Source organism: Choristoneura fumiferana, chromosome 13 (assembly GCF_025370935.1).
Source record: "Choristoneura fumiferana chromosome 13, NRCan_CFum_1, whole genome shotgun sequence".
Taxonomy (NCBI): Eukaryota; Metazoa; Arthropoda; class Insecta; order Lepidoptera; family Tortricidae; genus Choristoneura; species Choristoneura fumiferana.
In genome coordinates, this window is record NC_133484.1 from 13,625,948 (window position 1) to 13,648,956 (window position 23,009).

The 23,009-nt window shown below is 35.5% G+C and overlaps 2 protein-coding genes across 2 annotated transcripts; both read left to right on the forward strand.

Annotated features, from left to right (window-relative positions):
- The first annotated feature begins 3,816 nt into the window (after positions 1 to 3,816).
- LOC141434092 (uncharacterized) lies at positions 3,817 to 10,678 on the forward strand. Its single transcript, XM_074096375.1, has 3 exons — positions 3,817 to 4,460; positions 6,316 to 6,391; positions 7,097 to 10,678. Exons 1-3 carry the CDS (start codon positions 3,966 to 3,968, stop codon positions 8,005 to 8,007), a joined length of 1,482 nt encoding a protein of 493 aa, XP_073952476.1. The 5' UTR covers positions 3,817 to 3,965; the 3' UTR covers positions 8,008 to 10,678.
- Positions 10,679 to 14,127: 3,449 nt separating this feature from the next.
- On the forward strand, positions 14,128 to 19,335 carry LOC141434094 (uncharacterized). Its single transcript, XM_074096378.1, has 2 exons — positions 14,128 to 15,403; positions 16,034 to 19,335. Exon 2 carries the CDS (start codon positions 16,036 to 16,038, stop codon positions 16,951 to 16,953), a length of 918 nt encoding a protein of 305 aa, XP_073952479.1. The 5' UTR covers positions 14,128 to 15,403; positions 16,034 to 16,035; the 3' UTR covers positions 16,954 to 19,335.
- Positions 19,336 to 23,009: the final 3,674 nt, after the last annotated feature.

Here is a 23,009-nt window from a genome sequence, read left to right on the forward strand (position 1 = left end):
AGCTAAGAGAATTGATACGGAACCCTTCTTTGCGTAGCCCGATAAGCACTTGGTCAGTTTTTTAACCCCCGACGCAAAAAGAGGGGTGTTATAAGTTTGACCGCTATGTGTGTCTGTCTGTGTGTCTGTCTGTGTGTCTGTCTCTGTGTCTGTCTGTGACACCGTAGCTCTTAAACGGGTGGACCGATTTGAATGCGGTTTTTTTTATTTGAAAGCAGGTTTTCTAGCGATGGTTCTTAGACATGTTTTATCAAAATTGATTCAGCCGTTTCAAGATCATCAGCTCTTTTGTTCGCTGCGGTAGGAATCTTAGACGCATAACGGGTATTTACTTAACTTCCAAACATATTTGGGACCTAAAATTTGAAACACCCATATATGCTATATAACTATGCAAGATTATGGAATTCTCGGCCTGATGCTGCAGCCAGCATATCCAGAACACTAGTAGGTAAACTCTTGATAAAACCATAGCAGATACATCGTGTTTGGATTCGTTTCGATCAGTATTTGATTCTACATACAATGCAATGGTGGCAACAGGATGAACTGATGCTGCAGCCAGGATATCCAGCACACTAGTACATTCTATAAAAAATAATAGCACATATGTCGTGTTTGGATTCGTTTTAATCAGTAATTGATTCTACATACAATGCGGTGGTGGCAACACGACGAGCTGATGCTACAGCCAGGATATCCAACACACTAGTACACTTTAAAAAGTATATATATCAAAGTTTAAAAAACATGAAATAAAAAAACTTAAATTAAAAATTTAAAAAACCCCCGACATAAAAAAACGCCGCTAAAAAAAGATAACTAAAAAGTAAAAAATAATTGTGCACTGCCTAGCTGTTGCCCGCGACTTAATCTGCGAAGACTTCGTTTTTCCCTATCGCGCGGGGACTATGCTGATTTCCCGCAAATCGTTAATACTTTAAAAAATACAACATATGTACTTTAGTTTCCTGTTAACCTTAGCGGTCCCCCGACACCGACGACGCTTAGATAAAAAATATTACTAGATAGGTACTTATACTAAATTAACTTAGGCTAATTTTGCGGGAAATCAGCTAGTCCCCGCGGGATAGGTATAAACGAATTCTTCGCAGATGAAGTCGCGGGCAACAGCTAGGTAGTGCACAATTCTTTTTACTTTTTAATTATCTTTTTAGCAGCGTTATTTTTCGGGCGTTTTTTTATGTCAGGAGTTTTTTTTAATTTTTAAGTTAAGTTTTTTATAATATATTTTAAGCAACTCAAATGTACCTAAAAAATTGTGATCGCTAATCTATCTATTTAAGTAAGCAAATAAAACAATAGAATGAAGAAGTAAACATGTTTGTTTGTGCGTTTATTTGTTTGTTTTTTCTATGGAACAACAAAACAGATTCTGAAAATAACTCTTCAGAGTAAAAAGTAACACTATCCCTAAAAAAATTAACGTAGGTCAGGTTAGGTACTTGTTATAACAAAGTAGGTAAAATATTGGTTGCTATGATTGGTTTTTTGGAGTCTTTTTGTATTTTTTATTTCAACTCCAAATTTGTTACTTTTACGGGTATCCCGTGAAACCATATCGAAAATACAAACTGAGACATGGATGCACAGAAAAACCAGAAAAAGAGACCAGCGCTGGTCTCTTTTTCTGGTTTTTCTGTGCATCCATGTCTCAGTTTGTATTTTCGATATTGGTTGCTAGACAAAATTGTTATTAAGTATACCTAATTTAAAAGAATATTTATGGAGATTTATTAGGAAAATATTCTGATTACCTTAGATTGGTATGTAACGACCAACAAAATATTATAAGTTTAGGATAGCATACTTATTATTATTGAACAGTTAGCAGAAGAAGTAAATGAGCAGTTGTAATGTTCAAAATTATCTAAACACGCTATTATTACCTTGGCAATAGACTCGTGTGTAGATCATTTGAAGCACCGTAACCGGTCATGAACTGCTGCAGCTGACAACTCTGCAACTTATGCCGGAATACGGCTGACTGTGATGGGATTTTTAGAAAATACATGCAACAAAATTATCCTATAGTGCACACTTTATAGGCCTGCAGCACTAATAATTGTTTCTTAGTGGTTTTAGAATTTGCTGCTCCGCTTATTATAGCATGCACGGAGTCTAGTTATTCTTGTAGTACGTCCGTCCTTATACGTTAACTTATTACCGCTTATAGACCTAAATTAACAGCACAGTATAAGCTAAGCTAATGTCCTATAAAAGTACTGCAAAGGTGTAAACACGCTTGAGTATACTTGTTCTGGTAAGCTATACTTACATAGTTGCCTACAAGTGGCTTGTGGTTTTAAATTTTGTGACTTACTATTACTTCCTGTTACAAAATTTGGATACAAATCTTTTACAAAAAAATAATTTTGAGGAAATGGAAGCGGTTGAAAAATTCACAAAACATCAACAGTAATTCACTTGTCAGGTTCTAGCTTTATATCGGGCAAAGGAAGTATCGTAGAAGTTGGCGAAGGTTCCGGACAAAATAGTTAATTTGTAAATTGTACACAAAATATTAATATTTATATTATTGATGGTTCTGGACAAAACAATGCTAGTTTATATTTAATCCACGAGAAGAGCATTAGTGGGGATTCTTCACACGAAGAAGAACGTGATGTTGAAGACGATTCCAGACTTCCAGTTTAACATATGAATTTATGAATGTTTAATATAATTGTGGAACCCTAATTCCTAACAATATGGCGATGGTGTGCCTCTAATCCAAACCATTTTAAAACCAAGAACGTCTATATAACGGTTTTGTAATGGACTTCGGAAGGCTAATTGTAAAAAAATGGCAACTTTTCATTGTATGCCTTATTAAAATGAATATATTGTTTTCAAATGCAACTTATTTTAAACACTAATTTCAAGAGGCGAATACATATAGAATAGAATAGATATAGAATAGGCAATAGATATAATACATAATATACTTCGTCGAAAAAAGGTTTATTAATTATGCCACACTGTAGATACATTATTCAGGAAAATTAACTAAGGTAACTTACCTTTTCATCAAATATCAAATATTTGTATATTTTTGCAATATGCGCTCCAATGACCACGTTCACTTTATGATTCCCTACTGTTTTTGAAAGAGCTTGTAACAGAAGCACGCAGCACGTTAGTCGTGTGTGGTTCTGTAAGGCGCTTATAGTTGACTTCGCGGGGAGTAGTTAGTTCTGCGTAGTCCGACTATAGGGATAATTATTAGCTAAGTGGTAGTCACCAAGTCTATTATGGATGTCTTACAAGAAAAAGTATGCCTATAAATGGGGCCCTTTTCCGTTGTTATAAGACCTTACTATCCCGTTATAGTCCTGATAAAATGGTGGTTCCAGGATAATTATAAAACCAATTTTTGCTGCTTGACTGTAATGACTCGCATCCCAGCAATAAACTTTTCATTAATTCATTCAGCACGCAAACATTGCAGACACTAGGTAAAGCTATCATTAATAGTAAGATATACCTACCTAAATATCCATTAAATTAAAGGCACAAAAGTGCACCAAGACTAGGATTGCTTATCTCTCTTACGTACCAAAACATAGTTGAACCTGATAGATGTGACAAGCGTTTTAGCTACCGAAATGCAGGGGGGGAGGAACTTCCAACAATCTTGAGTCCATTTACTATCAGAAGCCCGGTATGCCGTCCTTATCGCACACAAACAAACGACCTAACGCACACACAAACAAACGAACTCATTACTTACTTAATAAACTATAAATATAGATAGATGGTCAGGTGAACCAAAAAACATTTTGTAAACAAGCATTTGTCTTCGAAGAGTACGGACGCTCCGGATAATTTATTTTATTTTAATAAATCAGTTAAAGTTTATTAGAATATTTGCGACTTTGGAACTGTCACGTTTTCAACTGTCAAGTGAAGTGGTTTAAGTTATACCTACACGGATAATAAAAATGTCGTCTTTGACTCCGTCGCCGCCATCAACGCATTCGGACGGCTCCAGGGAGTCCTTTCTATCGCCGATTTCGGACTTAGCAGTGCCCAGTCAAGTGCTACAAAATCGTGACAACAACGTCTTCACGTCACATAGTGTGGGAAACATTCTTTCAGAAAACATAACCTTTAGTTCAAGTGATAACGCGTTTCTGGATAGTAAAGTTTTGTCAGCCGTACCTCCTGGATACATACACGACTTTAATTCACGAGATTTTCCAAGTTATAGTGTTGACGTATTTGGATTGCCAACCACTTGTAACCCAACAATCATCCAGGCTGATATTGATCCACGACATAATAATTATCAAATTTCTATGTATGACACCATAAACTGTCCTCAAAACCGATTCCCGACTGAATCAAATGAACTTGCAACTGAAACCAGCAAATCCGGACCATCGTACTGTTTACCGAATCCACAAGATACAAATAATATAAGTTCTGAGAAACATGTAAGTTCAACATATTATTCTGATCAAAATCTTTTCTGCCTAGTGATAAGAAATCATTTTACTTTTGAATACCATAGTAGGCTTATGACCTAAATAATTCTAACTATTCTAATTAGCAGACTAGTCAGTTAAATTACCAAAAAAAATTGGACATTATTTTATCTTTTGCCAAATAAACCAAAAACCGGCCAAGAGCGTGTTGGACACACTCAATGTAGGATTCCGTAGCCGTTACGAAAAATCAAGTAATATTTTTCTGAGTATTTTGTATTTTGTACGGATTTTTTTCTGTTTTGGTGTATTTTATAACTTAGGCTAATAAAACAACTAATAATTCTCAAACAAACTTAGCCGTATAGTTTTCGTTGTAAATTTGGTATACTAAGTTTACTGCCATCATGAATATTTCCAAATTTTCAAACAAACAGTTTAGTTTTCAGAGGGGGTGGGACGCTCGATTATAATGAAAATTTGCAGTTTAAAGTTAAATATTTCGCAAACAGATCACTGAGTCGAAAAAATGTCTTCACAAATTCGCAATGGTTTAAAAAAAACCGGCCAAGAGCGTGTCGTACACGCCCAGAATAGGGTTCCGTAGCCATTACGAAAAAATCAAATAATATTTTTCTAAGGATTTCGTATTATTCGTATTATGCTGCTATTTACTCTTAAACTACTAATAATTCTCAAGCAATCTTAGCCGCTATAATTTTCCTTGTAAATTTGATATATTTTAATACCATTCTGAATTTTTTCAAATTTTTCCACCCAACAGTTTAGATTTTAGAGGGGGGGGACGCTCGATTTCAATGAAAATTTGCACTAGAAAGATTGCCTTAGCAACCCCCCAATTGTTTTAAAAAACTTATCCAACGATACCCCACAATATAGGGTTAGTCGAGAAAAATAAAATCATTCCCACTTTACGTCTATGGGAGATACCTTAAAAAAATTTTTTTTTACTTTTTTTTATTGTACTACCACTTTGTCGGCGTGACTGATATGTATATTCATGTCAAATTACAGCTTTCTAGTACTTACGGTCTCTGAGCTTACGCGCGGACAGACAGACAGACAGACGGACAGACATGGCGAAACTACGCTACGCTACACTTACAGAGTTAGGTGAGAAAAAAAAACACCTCCACTGTACGTCTATGTTACGAGTACGAGTATGTTATGTAGTGCAGCAGCAGCAGTCAGCATCAATAGTAGCGGATCACTTTTTTACTCTGTCGCATTGACACATTGACTATAGTACCTGGCTGTAAAACGATAAAGTACAAAATTGTACAGCTACTTTTGATGCTGACTGTACACCAAAAAAAGTTTTTTTTTTTCAATGCTCTCTTATTATTTATCCGGCACAGTTGCTACATACATCCGTGCAAAATTACAGCTTTCTAGCACTGATAGTCTCTGATGATGATCAAAGCCATGGACGGACGGACAGATAGACAGTCAGACAGACATGGAGAAACTATAATGGTTCCGATTTTGCCATTTTGGATACGTCATCATACACAGTTCACGCCATGGGGCACCTTTTAGCAAGGCGTGACGTCACGCGCCCCCCTCCCACTCCCGAGCTTTGACGCGCTTTTCTGGTACTATTCTCACTGACAGATTAGGACTAGAATAATATTTTTTTACCCAAGGAACTACCCCATAACTGGTTTGGCATTGCCGTAATTTGCCACCGACCAACCGGATCCTTAATGACAATTTAATATTGTTGTACTTTGCCAATAGGTACTTAATAAATAAATAGGTTGAATAGGTTGTGATATATTCATTTCGCATCTATACCGTCCCGAGATCAGTCGTGCTAACAAATTTCTGTATTTATTTATAGAGTACTTCTTGGAATAACCAAACACTGTCCCTGTCTACTGTTCCTGTTACTACAGCGACTGCGTCATCAGAAAAAGGTCAGTTGAATTTTTTCACATTAACTGTAATTTAAATATTTTCTCAATGTTTTAAAATTTACCACATTAACCCCCCGTTTCACCATCCACTGATTAAATTTATTTGACGGATAGAATGTGTTATCCGTCAAATAAAATTAATCAATGGGTGGTGAAACAGCCCCTAAATTATATATAAAAACTGCTACTCATACCATGAGGTGTCTATGGGCGGTGGTGATCTATTACCATCAGGAGACCCACTTGCTTGCTTGCCATCCAGTCGAATAAAAAAAATTAAAAAAAGCTAATGTAACTTAATATTGATAAGCAATAGTAAAATTAGAAAGTCGTGAAGTTTTTTTTACAATAGAAGGTAACTATGCGTTTTTATTAAAATAGAAAAATTACATTGTTTCTTAACTAGTGTGTTGAATATATTCATTGTATTTACTTATAAAAAAAGAAGATCAACTTTTGGTAAAATATGGACTTGGCATTTCTTATTTTTTATTAAAGGTTCAGTTATGACGATAAATAAAACGTAAAATTTATTGTGATTTTATTAAGAAGCCAGTGCAGTCTGCTGTTACTACAAATAACTTTTAATACTGAAACTAATTTATAACTTTGGTTCTGAATCTTCGCCTGTTAAACTTTTCTTTAGACCATATTATATGTAGTATTTTACAAAAACACATATTAATACTATTAATTTATTTTTAGACATGTCGACGGAAAAAATATTTACAAAAAGGGCCAGAACTGCTTACACCAGCGCACAGCTGGTTGAATTAGAGAACGAGTTTCACCAGAGTAAATACCTCTGCCGCCCGAGGCGCATCGAATTGGCAAACTTCTTGCAGCTGTCTGAACGCCAAATTAAAATTTGGTTCCAGAACCGAAGGATGAAACATAAGAAGGACAATAAAAATAATAAACCATCATCTTCGGTGGAAGATAATCCTTCTACCAGCTCAAAGGGCCAAGACCACAAGATGAGCCATGGAAGAGGCTGTAGTGGTCACGACCGTCACCGACGTCTGCTTACAGATGGCCATCTATCACATCACAAAATAACCTTGACTCCGAACGAAACAGTACCCAGGCCGCCGGATTACTCCTCAATCAATGCATTAAAGCCAGTCATGAAGGGTCCGCAGAACCCGAGCGCGCCACCTTACACACCTTTAAGATATTCGTCCTACTATCCGGCAAGTAGCAAGACCGCTTACTCACCATTGCAAGAGAGTTATCGGTACTCGAACGATGATTCACTGATGCCAACTTTGAATAGTTTGTCCACGCTGCCTATCGATGCCTACGTGCCGAACGGCGCGGGCTTAAAATTCACAGATGATGTTTCGAAAATCCCTACAAGTTATGCGTTCTACAGTCCTCAGTCTTCTGGAATGAATACGCTTCCTCATACATCTGAAGGATATGGGTTTGGTACTATTCCATCAAATCCAGCACCGGCCTATGAAGATAGCAGTCTGGTTACGCGGTCCTCCAACGTGTCTTTACCACAAGACCCGTACTTTTCTTTTTTACCTAATCAAGACTCTGCCAATCAACTTCCTTCTACCTCTACCGGGAAGTATTCTTCTTCTTCTTCTTCTTATATGGCTTTATAAACCAATATTTAATTGGTAAAATGTTTATATGTGTCGATCCATCACAAAAGGGTCCTTATGGCAGTTTCTAGTCACTGAGATATTGCCGTTTTTGTAAAATCCTTCGAAATTACAATTTTTTTTTTCTATTTACAATTCTTTTATTCTATGCAAAATAGTAAAATATACGAATTGGTTTCACTAATGTACGTAAAGTATTTCTACAAAATTGGGTTCAAAGTAGAAAAGGGTCCTTATGGCAGAGCACATACAGGAATAATAAAAATATTGATAAAAAAATGATCAATTTATTTGCAACTTTTGCTTATAAGTAAGTTAAAGTGATATGGGTACACTTATAACAAAATAAGGTAATATTTTTCAAAGGATTTCGTATTAAATTACGAAATCTACCAACTTTTGGTATATTTTATACCTTAGGCTGCTATTTACTATTAAAACTACTAAATATTTCTCAAGCAATCTTAGCAGTTATAATTTTCCTTGTCAATTTGATATACTTACTACCATTCTAAATGTTTTCTAATTTTTCACCAGCAGTTTAGATTTCAGAGGAGGGGGGGGGGAGCGCTCGATTTTAATGAAAATTTACACTTTCTGTAATTATCAATATATTTTGCCTGTGATTGGTCATAAGGACCCATTTCCTAAATGTACGGGAGTCAATTTCTGATTTTTATGTAACTCAAATCGTTTATGAATAAAAAATAAGACATGTAGAATAAAAATTACATTTTTGTGATACTTGTGTAGACAGCTTAAACATAATTTAGATGTCACTATACGAAAATAATATAATGTTATAGGGTAAGGTGAATAATTTAGTAATTTTGACATTTTAATGAAAGAAAACATATTTCGATGACTTTATGATTTTATATCTATCTAAGATGTAAATTCATATACCCCCAACTATGTACAATGGTTCAGATTACAACATATTAAAGAACAGTCCCAAAATTATTTTTTCTTCATTTCGTTCTTATAAGCGACTTGCTCTAATCAAAGGCTAATTTTTCACGATCTGGAAGTCGCACTAACAAAACCATAACTGACAAAGAAAAATACCTTGAGATACATAATCAACCATCATCTATGTAATCTATGTAACTTTCAATGGTAACATCTTTAAAATTAGTTTCAAACTTCTTTTAACGATTTCTCAAAAGTGTAATACTTAGCATGTGTAGGTTTAATGTTTTTTAGAAAAAAAAAATGTGACAGGGTCATGATTCTTTTTGTATTAATTAGCCTCTTTTTATCAGTTTGCTATTTTGTTGCAAATTTCTTTTAAGGACGTGGGTGTTATCAGTGTTTTTTAATAAGCTCTTAATCACACAAGGAACCGCACATATAATGACAGGTTTTCAAAAAAATTAGGCATCATGGTCCTTAACTTTTCTATTATTTATTCCGAATTTAACTTAAGTCCTAATTGTGGCTAGTCTGATCTAGAAAGTTAAGGACTATGAAACTTTTTTAATTCCTTACTCAAACACAAGAATTTAATCAAAAATTAAAGATAAATAAATGGCAGTGGCCTTTTTGAGACAATGGTAGCAATACGTAAAGCGAGCCTTTGGCTTTCAGGAGGCCTCAAAATTCCACCACATGTACGTACAGTGTCATTATGTGTATTTAAAATATTTATTAGGATCAGTCTTAGATCTGGTTCTGCTCACTGAACAGTGTAAGTTGCTGTATCTACATTGTTGTAGATGAATGTTGTAACACTTTAGTACCTTAGGTATATTTAGATTTAAGAATTAATATTTTATTGTAAAAAATGTAAATGTTAAATTATTGTAAATATTTTTATACTATAAGTATAGTTAGATTTAAGAATGTATCCAAACAAAAAAATAATGTGGAATAAGAGCCAAGTTCAATATTATAAAATAAAAGATAAAGAAAGAAAACATTTTGTTCATGACAACATGAGAAGAATGGATAAAGATAAAAAAATAAACCATAAAAAATATACAGACATTACAGGCACTTCATAAGTAAGTACAGGCATTATAAGTAACTGTTCCTTCCCATTAGAATCAATTAATTGAAAAATTATAACAAAATGATAAAAATTAACTAAGTAATTTCTGCTTTATTCCTTTGTATTCACCCAACTACCTATCTGGATGCCAAATTGAAACTTTCTAGATCATCTGGAACTGGGTTTGATCTTTAGGTCAATCAGTGATAAAAAATACGATTTTTGGACAATAATATCATAAATAACTGTTTGAGGTGTGTTTATGAAATTTGGAGCACATGTGTATTTCGTAAGTTTCAATAATCGAGCCAAATTTGACATGTTTATGTAAAATAGTTTTTGAGTTATGAGAGGGACAAAAGTGGCTCCAAATGGTTCGTGTAATAACACACAGTGCTGCTCCCAGTTCTGTTAGCTTGAACTTGGCTTGAAAGCTATCGCGTGTCTAGATGTTTGATTTTATTGTATAAACTCGAAACGTATACGTCTTTGAACAATACTTCGGGGGTAAACAGACAAATTTTTTCATGTTACTGAAGCGTCAAGGAAATAAAAGGAAATGTAACGATAGTTATGCTGATAATAATAGTTACCCCGTTTCAAAACTATTTGTCAAGATCAAGTTCCTTTTATACTTTATGTAACATACAAGCTGTTTATTAAACAATTTACCTCATACACATAAAAAGTTTTATTTTAATTGAGTTGATATGGGTTTGGTACTGTTCCATCAAATCCAGCACCGGCCTATGAGGATAGCAGTCTGCTTACGCGGTCCTCCAACGTGTCTTTACCACAAGACCCGTACTTTTCTTAATTATTCTTCTTCATCTTATATGGCTTTATGAATCAAAATTTACGTCTACAAAACAAAATTTAATTAGTAAAATGTTTATATTTGAAATACATACAAGGTGTTTATTAAACAACTTACCTCAGACACTTAAACAGTTTCATTTTTATTTTAATTTAGTTGATAGACTTATTTTCCAATTCCCTAATTATTTAAAAACATATTCGTATGTTTTTTTTAAGTCGGTAATTCTACTTGATTCCTAACTCTACGCTAGTAATTTATTCTCTTGTCGAAGCAGCGCTTCGCCGTGTCTAGAAGAAAATTAAAGTGACAGATAAACGTTCAGAATTAATATCTTAATAGTATGCAACCTTGCTAAAATTTTATTCGTTCATTGCATTCGTAACCTTTAGACTGGGCATAGTTAAATAGTACATTGTGTCTTAAGGGCGGTAAATAAGTAATTACGAACGAGAGTCTATTAGAAGCCCGAAGTAGAAGACTGAGGGCTTTAATGAGTCGATGTTCGTAATTCTAGTACCGCCCGCGCGACATACAATGTTTTTCATCACATTTGCGAGTAAAAATTTTATTTCTAAAAGAAAAAATATTATTCTTCCAAATATTGGCGATACCTTAGGCTGCGCTCTTGGCAGTGCCATCCTCCCCTCCCCCTCCCGCAGCATGCGCCGCAACGTGCGTGTGCATGTGGTCCTGCAGCAGCGCGCGCAGCACCATCAGTACGGGCATGGACTCATTTACCGACCACGGGTTTCATGACAAGCACATTAAGGTCGAGGGTTTTATTTGGGGGTTGCAAATATATTATCATCACACTTGCTCGTAAACAGTGTCGCCCCCCAAATAAAACCCTCGGCCTTAATGTGCTTGTCATGAAACCCGTGGTCGGTAAATGAGTCATTACGCGTACAATTTTTCTTGTCATGAAGCCCAAGGTCGGTAAATGAGTCAATACTGATACTGCTGTGCCATGCGCGCGCAGCTGCAGGACCTCATGCACACGCACGTTGTAGCGCATGCTGCGGGAGGGGGAGGGCAGCGCTGCTAAGAGCGCAGCATAAGGTATCGCCAATATTTGGAACAATTATATTTTTTTTCTTATAGAAATATAAAAATTTACTCGCAAATGTGATGAAAAACATTGTATGTCACACGGACGGTACTAGAATTACGAACATCGACTCATTAAAGCCCTCAGTCTTCAACTTCGGGCTTCTAATAGACTCTCGTTCATAATTCCTTATTTACCGCCCTTAAACACAATGTTTTAATTCATCATTACCAACCTGAAGCAGACCACTAGACATAGGCCTCCCCCAATGAGCCCCATTGCGCCCTATCCTCGGCTTTCAAATAAATCTCTTTTACATATTTTGCAAAAACACATATAAATCAAAACGGGCGAATGTTATTGGCATAGTTATCTCGTAACTCAGATATCTGCAAAAGAATCTTATTGTGGAAGATACTAAAGTTGTACTACATAACATACATATCTAGACACGCGGCAGCGTGTCAAGCCAAGTTCTAGCTATATAAATTTAAGCCCATCACTTCACTTGCTACTAGTATTTGCGAAAAGTTTTGTTTATTGTGTGTCCTTTGGTAAATAATTATTACCTACTGATATTAACAAACTGGTAAATTTCTTTTTGAAAAAAAAAAAAATATAGGTATTCTTAATTTAAAATGGTTGTGAAACTACTACGAATAAATCCTGTTTTTACATATTTCACAATCGAACTAACTGGTGCGCCCGGTTCAATGACGAATTTTGACGTATTTCTTGGACTTAGTTAGTTAATAACAATCAGGTTCTATAATGACTAATTAATAGGTGCCTAATTTTAGCATTTCCAAACCACAAAATCCAGGCCTACGAAAGTGCACTTAACGCATCGTCTGAGTAGTCCAAAGTGCGGTTTTTGTATACAAATCAAGATTCTACTACAGTCTGAAGTTAAAAGCCGTATCACACCAGGGCGTTGTCTATTGCAGTGATAATAACCGCCATAATAGTAAACGCTGAAGCATCTACGTATGATTTAGTCTTTGTCTATCACTTGACATTTACCTATACTTCATTTTTTAGCATTAGAAAGATGGCAAGTGATCTTGACGTCTTTTCATTGAAAACCACTTGAAAATAAGTCACAGCAAACATGTAAAAATTAGCAAAACTTACATTATTTTGGTATCATAAGTAATAGTTACTGATTTTTTTTTAACGTTTTCAATAAAAACACTCGTTAACCTCCTAGCGCCCAAAGTCCTTTATAAAGGACTTATCAGTAATTTGACATTAAACTATCTCAGAAATGACAAAGTTTCACGTTCTTAAAACAAAAATTTGACTTGGGCGCTGGGAGGATAAGATTGTTTACCCTATTTCTTATCCCATCCCACTTTGCTGTAATGTACCTACTGTTTTTAATAAATAATATGCTGGGGTGGCAGTTTTCTGAATATCATTCTCAAACTATAAGCTCTAAGCTTGATTGTAATTACGCACAATGCCGCAGCTTGCGGTATCGAACCCATAATCGTACACAAAACTTCTAGAATGGTCTGCTGTTCCGTTGCAATATGCATCAGCACTGGAGAACAAGTTGTCCAGCGTACACTGGAGCCGCTTATCGCGGCGTTGTGCGTAAGAGCCGTTACGCACTGCCGACTGGTCGCCGCCCGGTGACTCAGTCTCTCGGCGACAGTGCGTAATGGCTCTTAGTGATCACCCTAGCTTCAGACACTGTCCAGACGGAGCGTTTTGCGCGCGAGGGTACTCGCGGTTACACTCCCGCGTGTGGACCGGGAATATAGATTTTTTATTGAAGAACACTTTATGAAAAAAATGATCATAACTCAGTTGGATAAAATTTTATTTATTATTCAGAAATATATAGAGACAAAGGCATCTCAATTGGGTAGTTTAACGTTACACTCAATTACTAAACTTAGAAACAACTTAAACATAAACTTACCTACTTACAATTCTACACATGCTTCATCTACCTCGCCTCGCACAGCACATTTCTGGTGAATAAGGTAAATGAAGCGTTTCTATTGGTTCATGTAAAAGACATTCCTCTCACATTACTGGTGGAAACGCAGCTTAAAGCTCTTTAAACTAGATTTAATTGCCATCTCTGCAGAAATAGTAGCTGCTTCTAGCAGCTAGTACAGTACCTAGTAATATTTTTTTTATCTAAGCGTCGTCGGTGTCGGGGGACCGCTAAGGTTAACAGGAAACTAAAGTACATAATGTTGTAATTTTTAAAGACTTAACCTTAGCGGCCCACCTATACCGGCGACGCTTAGATAAAAAAAATATTACCAAGTACTTATACTAAATTAACTTAGGCTAATTTTACGGGAAATCAGCATAGTCCCCGCGGGATAGGGATAAACGAATTCTTCGCAGTTGAAGTTCGGGCAACAGCTAGGTAGTGCTTTTAGTATTTATCTAGAATAAATAAATAAATAGATAAATACTCAAAGGGTATTGCCAAATTATTTTTTACTTTTAGTTTTCTTTTTGGCGGCGTTCATTTTTTTTTTCAGGCATTTGTTTTATTTTTGCTGCCGTTTTTTTGTGTCGGGGGTTTGTTAAATTTATAGTTTAAGTTTTTTTTTATTTCATGTTTTTTAACTTTTGTGTATTATTTTTTCAATAGTATACTGGTGCGCTGGATATCCTGGCCGCAGAATCAGCTCGTCGTGTTGCCACCACTGCATTGTATATAGAATCAATTACTTATCAAAACGAATCCAAACACGACATATGTGCTATTATTTTTTATAGAGTGTACTAGTGTGCTGGATATCCTGGCTGCAGAATCAGCTCATCCTCTCACCATTTCATTGTATGTAGAAACAAATAGTGATCTAATCGAATCCAAACACGATATATCTGCTATGGTTTTATCAAGAGTGTACCTACTAATGTTCTGGATATCCTGGCTGCAGCATCAGGCCGAGAATTCCATAATCTTGCATAGTTATATAGCAAACATGGGTGTTTCAAATTGTATGTCCCAAATATGTTTGAAAGTAAAGTAAACACCCATTATGCGTCTAAGATTCCTACCGCAGCGAACAAAAGAGCTGGTGATCTTGAAACGGCTGAACCGATTATAATAAAACATATCTAAGAACTATTGCTAAAAAACGTGCTTTCAAATAAAAAAACCGCATTCAAATCGGTCCACCCGTTTAAGAGCAACGGTGCCACATACAGACGCACAGACATACAGACACACATAGCGGTCAAACTTATAACACCCCTCTTTTGTGTCGGGGGTTAAAAACTACTCCATTAATAACTGGTTTGGCATTGCCGTTATTTGCCACCGACCAACCGGATCCTTAATGACAATTTAATATTTTTGTACTTTGCTAATAGGTACTTATTAAATAAATAGGTTGGATAGGTTCTGTCTGATGTATTCATTTCGCATCTATACCTTCCCGAGTTCAGTCTTTGCTAACAAACTTCTGTATTTATTTATAGAGTACTTCTTGGAATAACCAAACACTGTCCCTGTCTACTGTTCCTGTTTCTACAGCGACTGCATCATCAGAAAAAGGTCAGTTGAATTTCTTCATATTAACTGTAATTTAAATATTTTCTCAATGTTTTAAAATTTACCACATTAACCCCCTGTTTCACCATCCACTGAATAAATTTATTTGACTTTGAGAATGTGTTATCCATCAAATAAAATTAATCAATGGGTGGTGAAACAGCCCCTAAATTAACTATAAAAAGTGCTACTTACTCTTACCGTGAGATGAGCTATTGTAACTTAATAAGATAATCAATAATAAAATTAGAAAGTCGTGCAGTTTTTTTATAATAGTAGGTAACTATGCATTTTTATTAAAAAAGAAAAAATACATTGTTTCTTAACTTGTGTGTTGAATATATTCATTGTATTTACTTATAAAAAAAGAAGATCAACTTTTGGTAAAATATGTACTTGGTATATCTTATTTTTTATTAAAGGTACAGTTATGTTGATAAATAAAACGTAAGATTTATTGTAATTTTATTAAGGAGCCAGTGCAGTCTGCTGTTACTACAAATACAAATACTTTTATTACTGAAAATAATTTATAACTGGTTCTGAATCTTCGCCTGGTAAACTTATCTTTAGACCATATTATAATGTAGTATTTTACAAAAACACATATTAATATTATTAATTTATTTTTAGACATGTCGACGGAAAAAGTCTTTACAAAAAGGGCCAGAACTGCTTACACCAGCGCACAGCTGGTTGAATTGGAGAACGAGTTTCACCAGAGTAAATACCTCTGCCGCCCGAGGCGCATCGAATTGGCAAACTTCTTGCAGCTGTCTGAACGCCAAATTAAAATTTGGTTCCAGAACCGAAGGATGAAAGATAAGAAGGACAATAAAAATAATAAACCATCATCGTCGGTGGAAGATATTTCTTCTACCAGCTCAAAGGGCCAAGATCATCAGATGAGCCATGGAAGAGGCTGCAGTGGTCACGACCGTCACCGGCGTCTGCTTACAGATGGCCATCTATCACATCACAAAATAACCTTGACTCCGAAAGAAACAGTACCCAGGCCGCCGGAATACTCCTCCGTCAATGCATTAAAGCCAACCATGATCATGAAGGGTCCGCAGAACCCGAGCGCGCTTCCACCTTACACACCTTTAACATATTCGTCCTACTATCCGGCAAGTAGCAAGACCGCTTACTCACCATTGCAAGAGAGTTATCGGTACTCGAACGATGATTCACTGATGCCAACTTTGAATAGTTTGTCCACGCTGCCTATAGATGCCTACGTGCCGAACGGCGCGGGCTTAAAATTGACAGATGATGTTTCGGAATTCTCTACGAGTTATGCGTTCTACAGTCCTCAGTCTTCTGGAATGAATACGCTTCCACATACATCTGAAGGATACGGGTTTGGTACTATTCCATCAAATCCAGTACCGGCCTATGAAGATAGCAGTCTGCTTACGCGGTCCTCCAACGTTTCTTTACCACAAGACCTGTACTATTCTTATTCAATTAATCAAGACTCTGCCAATCAACTTCCTTCTACCTCTACCGGGAAGTATTCTTCTTCTACTTCTTCTTATATGGCTTTATAAATCAAAATTTATGTCTACAAACCAAAATTTAATAAGTAAAATGTTTATATGTGAAAAACATACAAGGTGTTTATTAAACAACTTACCTCAGACACTTAAACAGTTTTATTTTTATGTAGTTGTTATACTTATTTTCCAAATTCCTAATTATTTAAAACATATTCGTATGTTTTGTTAAGTCAGTAATTCTACTTGATTCCTAACTCTACGCTCGTAATTTTTGCTCTTGTCAGAGCAGCGCCTTGCCGTGTCTAGAAGAAAATTATACTGACAGATAAACGATCAGAATTAATATCTTAATAGTATGCAACCTTGCTAAAATTTCATTCATTCATTGTATTCGTAACCTTTAGACTGGGCACAGTTAAAAAGATATCTATAAAATGGACCAGCAGTTTTATAGTATACTGTAATCGATTTCTCTCGATTTCAAATAAATCCCTTTTACATATTTTGTAAAAACACATATAAATACTATTAATTTATTTTTGAGACCTGTCGACGGATCCCAACCCAATCGTAAGATAAAGGATTCACAAAACGGGCGAATGTGATTGGCATAGTTATCTCGTAACTCAAATATCTGCAAAAGAATCTTATTGTGGAAGATACTAAAGTTGAACTACATAACATACATATCTAGACACGCGGCAGCGTGTCAAGCCAAGTTCTAGCTACATAAATTCAAGCCCATCACTCCACTTGCTACTAGTATTTGCGAAAAGTTTTTTTTAAATGTGTGTCCTTTGGATAATAATTATTACTGATATTAACAAACGGATAAATTTATTTTTGAAAAAAAATATAGGTATTCTTAATTTAAAATGATCGTGAAACTACTATGAATAAATCCTGTTTTTACATATTTTACAATCGAACTAACTGATGCGTACGGTTCAATGACGAATTTTGACGTATTTCTTGGACTTAGTTAGTTAATAGCAATCAGGTTCTATAATGACTAATTAATAGGTGCCTAATTTTAGCATTTCCAAACCGCAAAATCCAGGCCTACGAAAGTGCACTTAACGCATCGTCTGAGTAGTCCAAGGTGCGGTTTTTGTATACAAATCAAGATTCTACAGTCTGAAGTTAAAAACCGTATCACACCAGGGCGTTGTCTATTGCAGTGATAACCGCCATAATAGTAAACGCTGAAGTATTTTACCTATACTTCATTTTTTAGCATTAGAGAGAAGGTTAGAGTGAAAATAAGTCACAGCAAATATTTAAAAATTAGCAAGGCCAACTATGCTCATTTACATTATTTTGGTATCGTAAGTAATAGTTACTGATTTTTTTAAAACGTTTTTCAATAACAACACTCGTTAACCTCCTAACGCCCAAAGTCCATTATAAAGGACTTATCAGTAATTTGACATTAAACTCTCTCAGAAGTGACATAAAGTTTCACGTTCTTAAAACAAAAATTTGACTTGGGCGTCAGGAGGATAAGATTGTTTACCCTATTTCTAATGCTAAAAAAACCGAAATATATTGCTTACAAAACACTTTGCTATAATGTACCTACTGTTTTTTATAAATAAGATGCTGGGGTGGCAGTTTTCTGAATATCATTCTCAAACTGTAAGCTCTAAGCTTGATTGTTACGCACAATGCCGCGGCTTGCGGTATCGAACCCATAATCGTACACAAAACTTCTAGAATGGTCTGCTGTTCCGTTGCAGTATGCATCAGCACTGGAGAACAAGTTGTCCAGCGTACACTGGAGCCGCTTATCGCGGCGTTGTGCGTAAGAGCCGTTACGCACTGCCGACTGGTCGCCGGCCCGGTGACTCAGTCCCTCGGCGACAGTGCGTAATGGCTCTTAGTGATCATCCTAGCTTCAGACACTGTCCAGACGGAGCGTTTTGCGCGCGAGGGTACTCGCGGTTAGACACTCGCGCGTTCCCGAGGTACTGGAGCTGCATACCATACACCCTGTCCAGATTCTCTCACTATGGAACGCGCGAGTGTCTAAGCGCGAGTGCCCTCGCGCGCAAAACGCTCCGTCTGGACCGGGAATATAGAATTTTGATTGAAGAACACTTCGTGCACAAAATGATCATAACTCAGTTGGATACAACTTTATTTATTATTCAAAAATATATACAGACAAAGGCTTATCAATTTGGTAGTTTGACGTTACACCTAATTACTAAACTTACAAAAAAAACTTAGAAATAAACTTAACTACTTACAATTCTAAACATTCCTTTATACCTAAGTGTTAAATTACTAAATTGATATCCCATTTACTTTTTTAGTATTTAGTATTGCAAATTAAGTGGAAGATAATAGTAAAAAACAACAGATCAAATGTCTACATTTCATTTGCAGAACTGCAACAACGAAATTTTTGCTATATGAAAAAAAAAACAATTTCACAGAACCCTTTGAGCTCGATGAAATTGATGTAAATAATCCCCTGGCAACCCATTTTCCAACTTTATGAAAAGTGTTATTATATTTGTGTGTGTATGCGTAATAAACTCCCAAGTACCATTACGTCCATATCAGCCACTCACCTACTTATAGTCTTGAATAAAAACAAGGTAGAAATATGTCACATGACTTGAGCAGCTGTAGAACTCCAAAAGAATCAAACTACGACTACTGTTTTGCTTCACCAACATAAATAAAACAAAATATAATAGAATTAAAACCCAAAGGAATAATATAAAATCTTAACTGAATGAAAAAAAAAAACATTTTCGTCCGAAAAAAATTGAAACAAACTACAGGCGTTTACCGTTAGATACGGACAAACGCATATACTTTTAGTAATTTTTTGAATACCTAATAAAAAATATGAAATCAATTGACGAACAAGAAATACTATATTAAAATGAATAAAACTGGATAATAATAAAAAACCATCTTTAGAAATACCCAAAATACGGACAACAAGCTTCCAGTATATTATTATATGTGCTAAAGATAATAGAAGCATTGAAGTCGCTGTCAATACATTTTCGAGAAATGAAAAGGGAAACCAAGAGGGCTCACTTAATATAACTTAGCCATGATAGGTATTTACTAAATTATTAGGATTAATTCAGGAAACAGTTCTAATCAGAGGAAGTAGCATGCCACTAGTCGTAACAACACTAAATTGTTAGGATAATTTAGGTAACATTGATCTAATCCAAGTAGCACATGCCACTAGACGTAAGCAAGATCTTTACGATTAATTTAGGACATAGTTCTAACCTGAGTAGCCATAATAAATGGTATTTACTAAATTATTAGGATTAATTCAGGAAACAGTTCTAATCAGATGAAGTAGCATGCCACTAGTCGTAACAACACTAAATTGTTAGGATAATTTAGGTAACATTGATCTAATCCAAGTAGCACATGCCACTAGACGTAAGCAAGATCTTTACGATTAATTTAGGACATAGTTCTAACCTGAGTAGCCATAATAAATGGTATTTACTAAATTATTAGGATTAATTCAGGAAACAGTTCTAATCAGATGAAGTAGCATGCCACTAGTCGTAACAACACTAAATTGTTAGGATAATTTAGGTAACATTGATCTAATCCAAGTAGCACATGCCACTAGTCGTAAGCAAGATCTTTACGATTAATTAAGGACATAGTTCTAACCTGAGTAAGCCATAATAAATGACACGAAATTATCAGGATAACTTGGGAAATCAGCTCTTACATAAGTGGTACGTGGTTGTTTGTATTTGAAAGGTGTTGTATGTGTCCCCCCCCGGGTATCTTGGGTTCGTGGTGGCGCCACTCACCAACAGCTCGCAAGGAACTGCCCTGCGACGACTGACTGCACTGACAGAGCCAGCGGGCGATGGGGTCGTCACATCCCTACGCCAGAACTAAAGCTGCATTTGCACCAATAATGTGCGAGAATGTGTTGCGACGAATGTGTTTTTCATTAAACAATAGAAACGCTTCATCTACCTCGCCTCGAAAAGCACATTTCTGGTGAATGAAGGTAATTGAAGCGTTTCTATTGGTTCATGAAAACGACATTCCTCTCACATTACTGGTGGAAACGCAGCTTAAAGCTCTTTAAACTAGATTTAATTGCCATCTCTGCAGAAATAGTAGCTACTAGCATCTAGGTAGTTCATAGTTAAGTATTATTTCAGTTTTTTTTCTTAATAGGAGTAATCCTTAGTTTTGATTAATAAATTATGTAACTCTTAAGACTAAATTATCCGCCAGCTAATAATAAACAGTAAATATACCAGCATCTTTAAATACAGTGTCAATTTTAAAAGCGACGAACACCTAATCAATTGGAGCAACTATAAAGTGCGCAACAGACTGCAATAGTAACTTTTTTTCAATTAAAAAAATTATTATCTAACGTTCTTTCAAACGTAATAGTGCGCCAATTGAGGAAGAATTCTTACATTGATTCAAAATAATTTCTTAGTGTTTCACTTCTGCAAAAGTTGGTAGAAGTAACATTACTGTCAGCAACGAATTCGATAACATACGGCATACATAGACCTGTAGCATATTCTAGCTTTTCTTTTACTCGTATCACAATCTCGCAGCGATTTACAGCATCTATTATTCAGAGGCCGCTGGCGACAGCATCTTCACACCTGAAATGTTTAATTACACAATATTTAAGCAAATAGTGAACATTTAGGGGCTGTTTCACCATCCATTGATTAGTGTTAACTGACGGTTAAATGTGATGCCGTCTCTATTTGTTTTGTTCGAATAAACGGAGACGCTATCACATTTAACCGTCAGTTAACACTAATCAATGGATGGTGAAACAGCCCCTTAGTATTTGAACTGCTTTGCCAATGGCAAACTGACAACTATCACGGAATAACTAATAGTACTATGCAATTATTTATTACTATGCACTTATTATTATTTTTAATTCCATGTAATTTTAATAATGTAATTCTATCTCAATTAAATTACTATACATAATTATAAGACTGTTACTAACATGATGTGTTTGGGAGTAGAGTTAAACTATTATTATTATTATAAAAAAATCCCCGACAAAAAAAACGGAAGCAAAAATAAATAAAAACACCCGAAAAAAAACGCCGTCAAAAAAGATGACTAAAAAGTAAAAATAATTATGCACTACCAGCTGTTGCCCGTGACTTCATCTGCGAAGAATTCGTTTATCCCTATCTCGCGGGGACTATGCTGATTTCCCGCAAAATTAGCCTAAGTTAATTTAGTATAAGTACTTAGTAATATTTTTTTTATCTAAGCGTCGTTGGTGTCAGGGGACCGCTAAGGTTAATAGGAAACTAAAGTGAAATATGTTGTATTTTTTAAAGAGTTAACCTTAGCGGGCCCCCGACACCGACGACGCTTAGATAGAAAAAAATATTTTGCGGGAAATCAGCATAGTTCCCTGTACTAGTGTGTTGATATCATGGCTGCAGCAGCAGCTCATCGTGTTGCCACCATTGCATTGTATGTAGTAATAATATGTATTTAAGTATGTATCTCTCTATTATAATTATATTTATCCGTTGCTTAGTACCCATAACACAAGCTTTGCTAAGCTTACTTTGAGACTAGGTCAATTGGTGTGAATTGTCCCGTGATATTTATTTATTTATAAATACTGATCAAAAGGAATCAAACACGACATGTCTGCTATTATTTTTATAAGAGTATACTGGTGCGCTGGATATCCTGGCCGCGGCATCAGCTCTTCGTGTTGCCACCACTGCATTGTATGTAGAATCAATTTCTGATCAAAACGAATCCAAACACGACATATTATGTGCTATTATTTTTTAAATAAATAAATAAATAGAGTGTACTAGTGTGCTGGATATCCTGGCTGCAGAATCAGCTCATCCTGTCACCATTTCATTGTATGTAGAATCAAATACTGATCGAAACAAATCCAAACACGATATATCAGCTATGGTTTTATCAAGACTGTACCTACTAGTATTCTGGATATCCTGGCTGCAGCATCAGGCCGAGAATTCCATAATCTTGCATAGTTATATAGCATACATGGGTGTTTCAAATTTTAGTTCCCAAATATGTTTGAAAGTAAAGTAAACACCCATTATGCA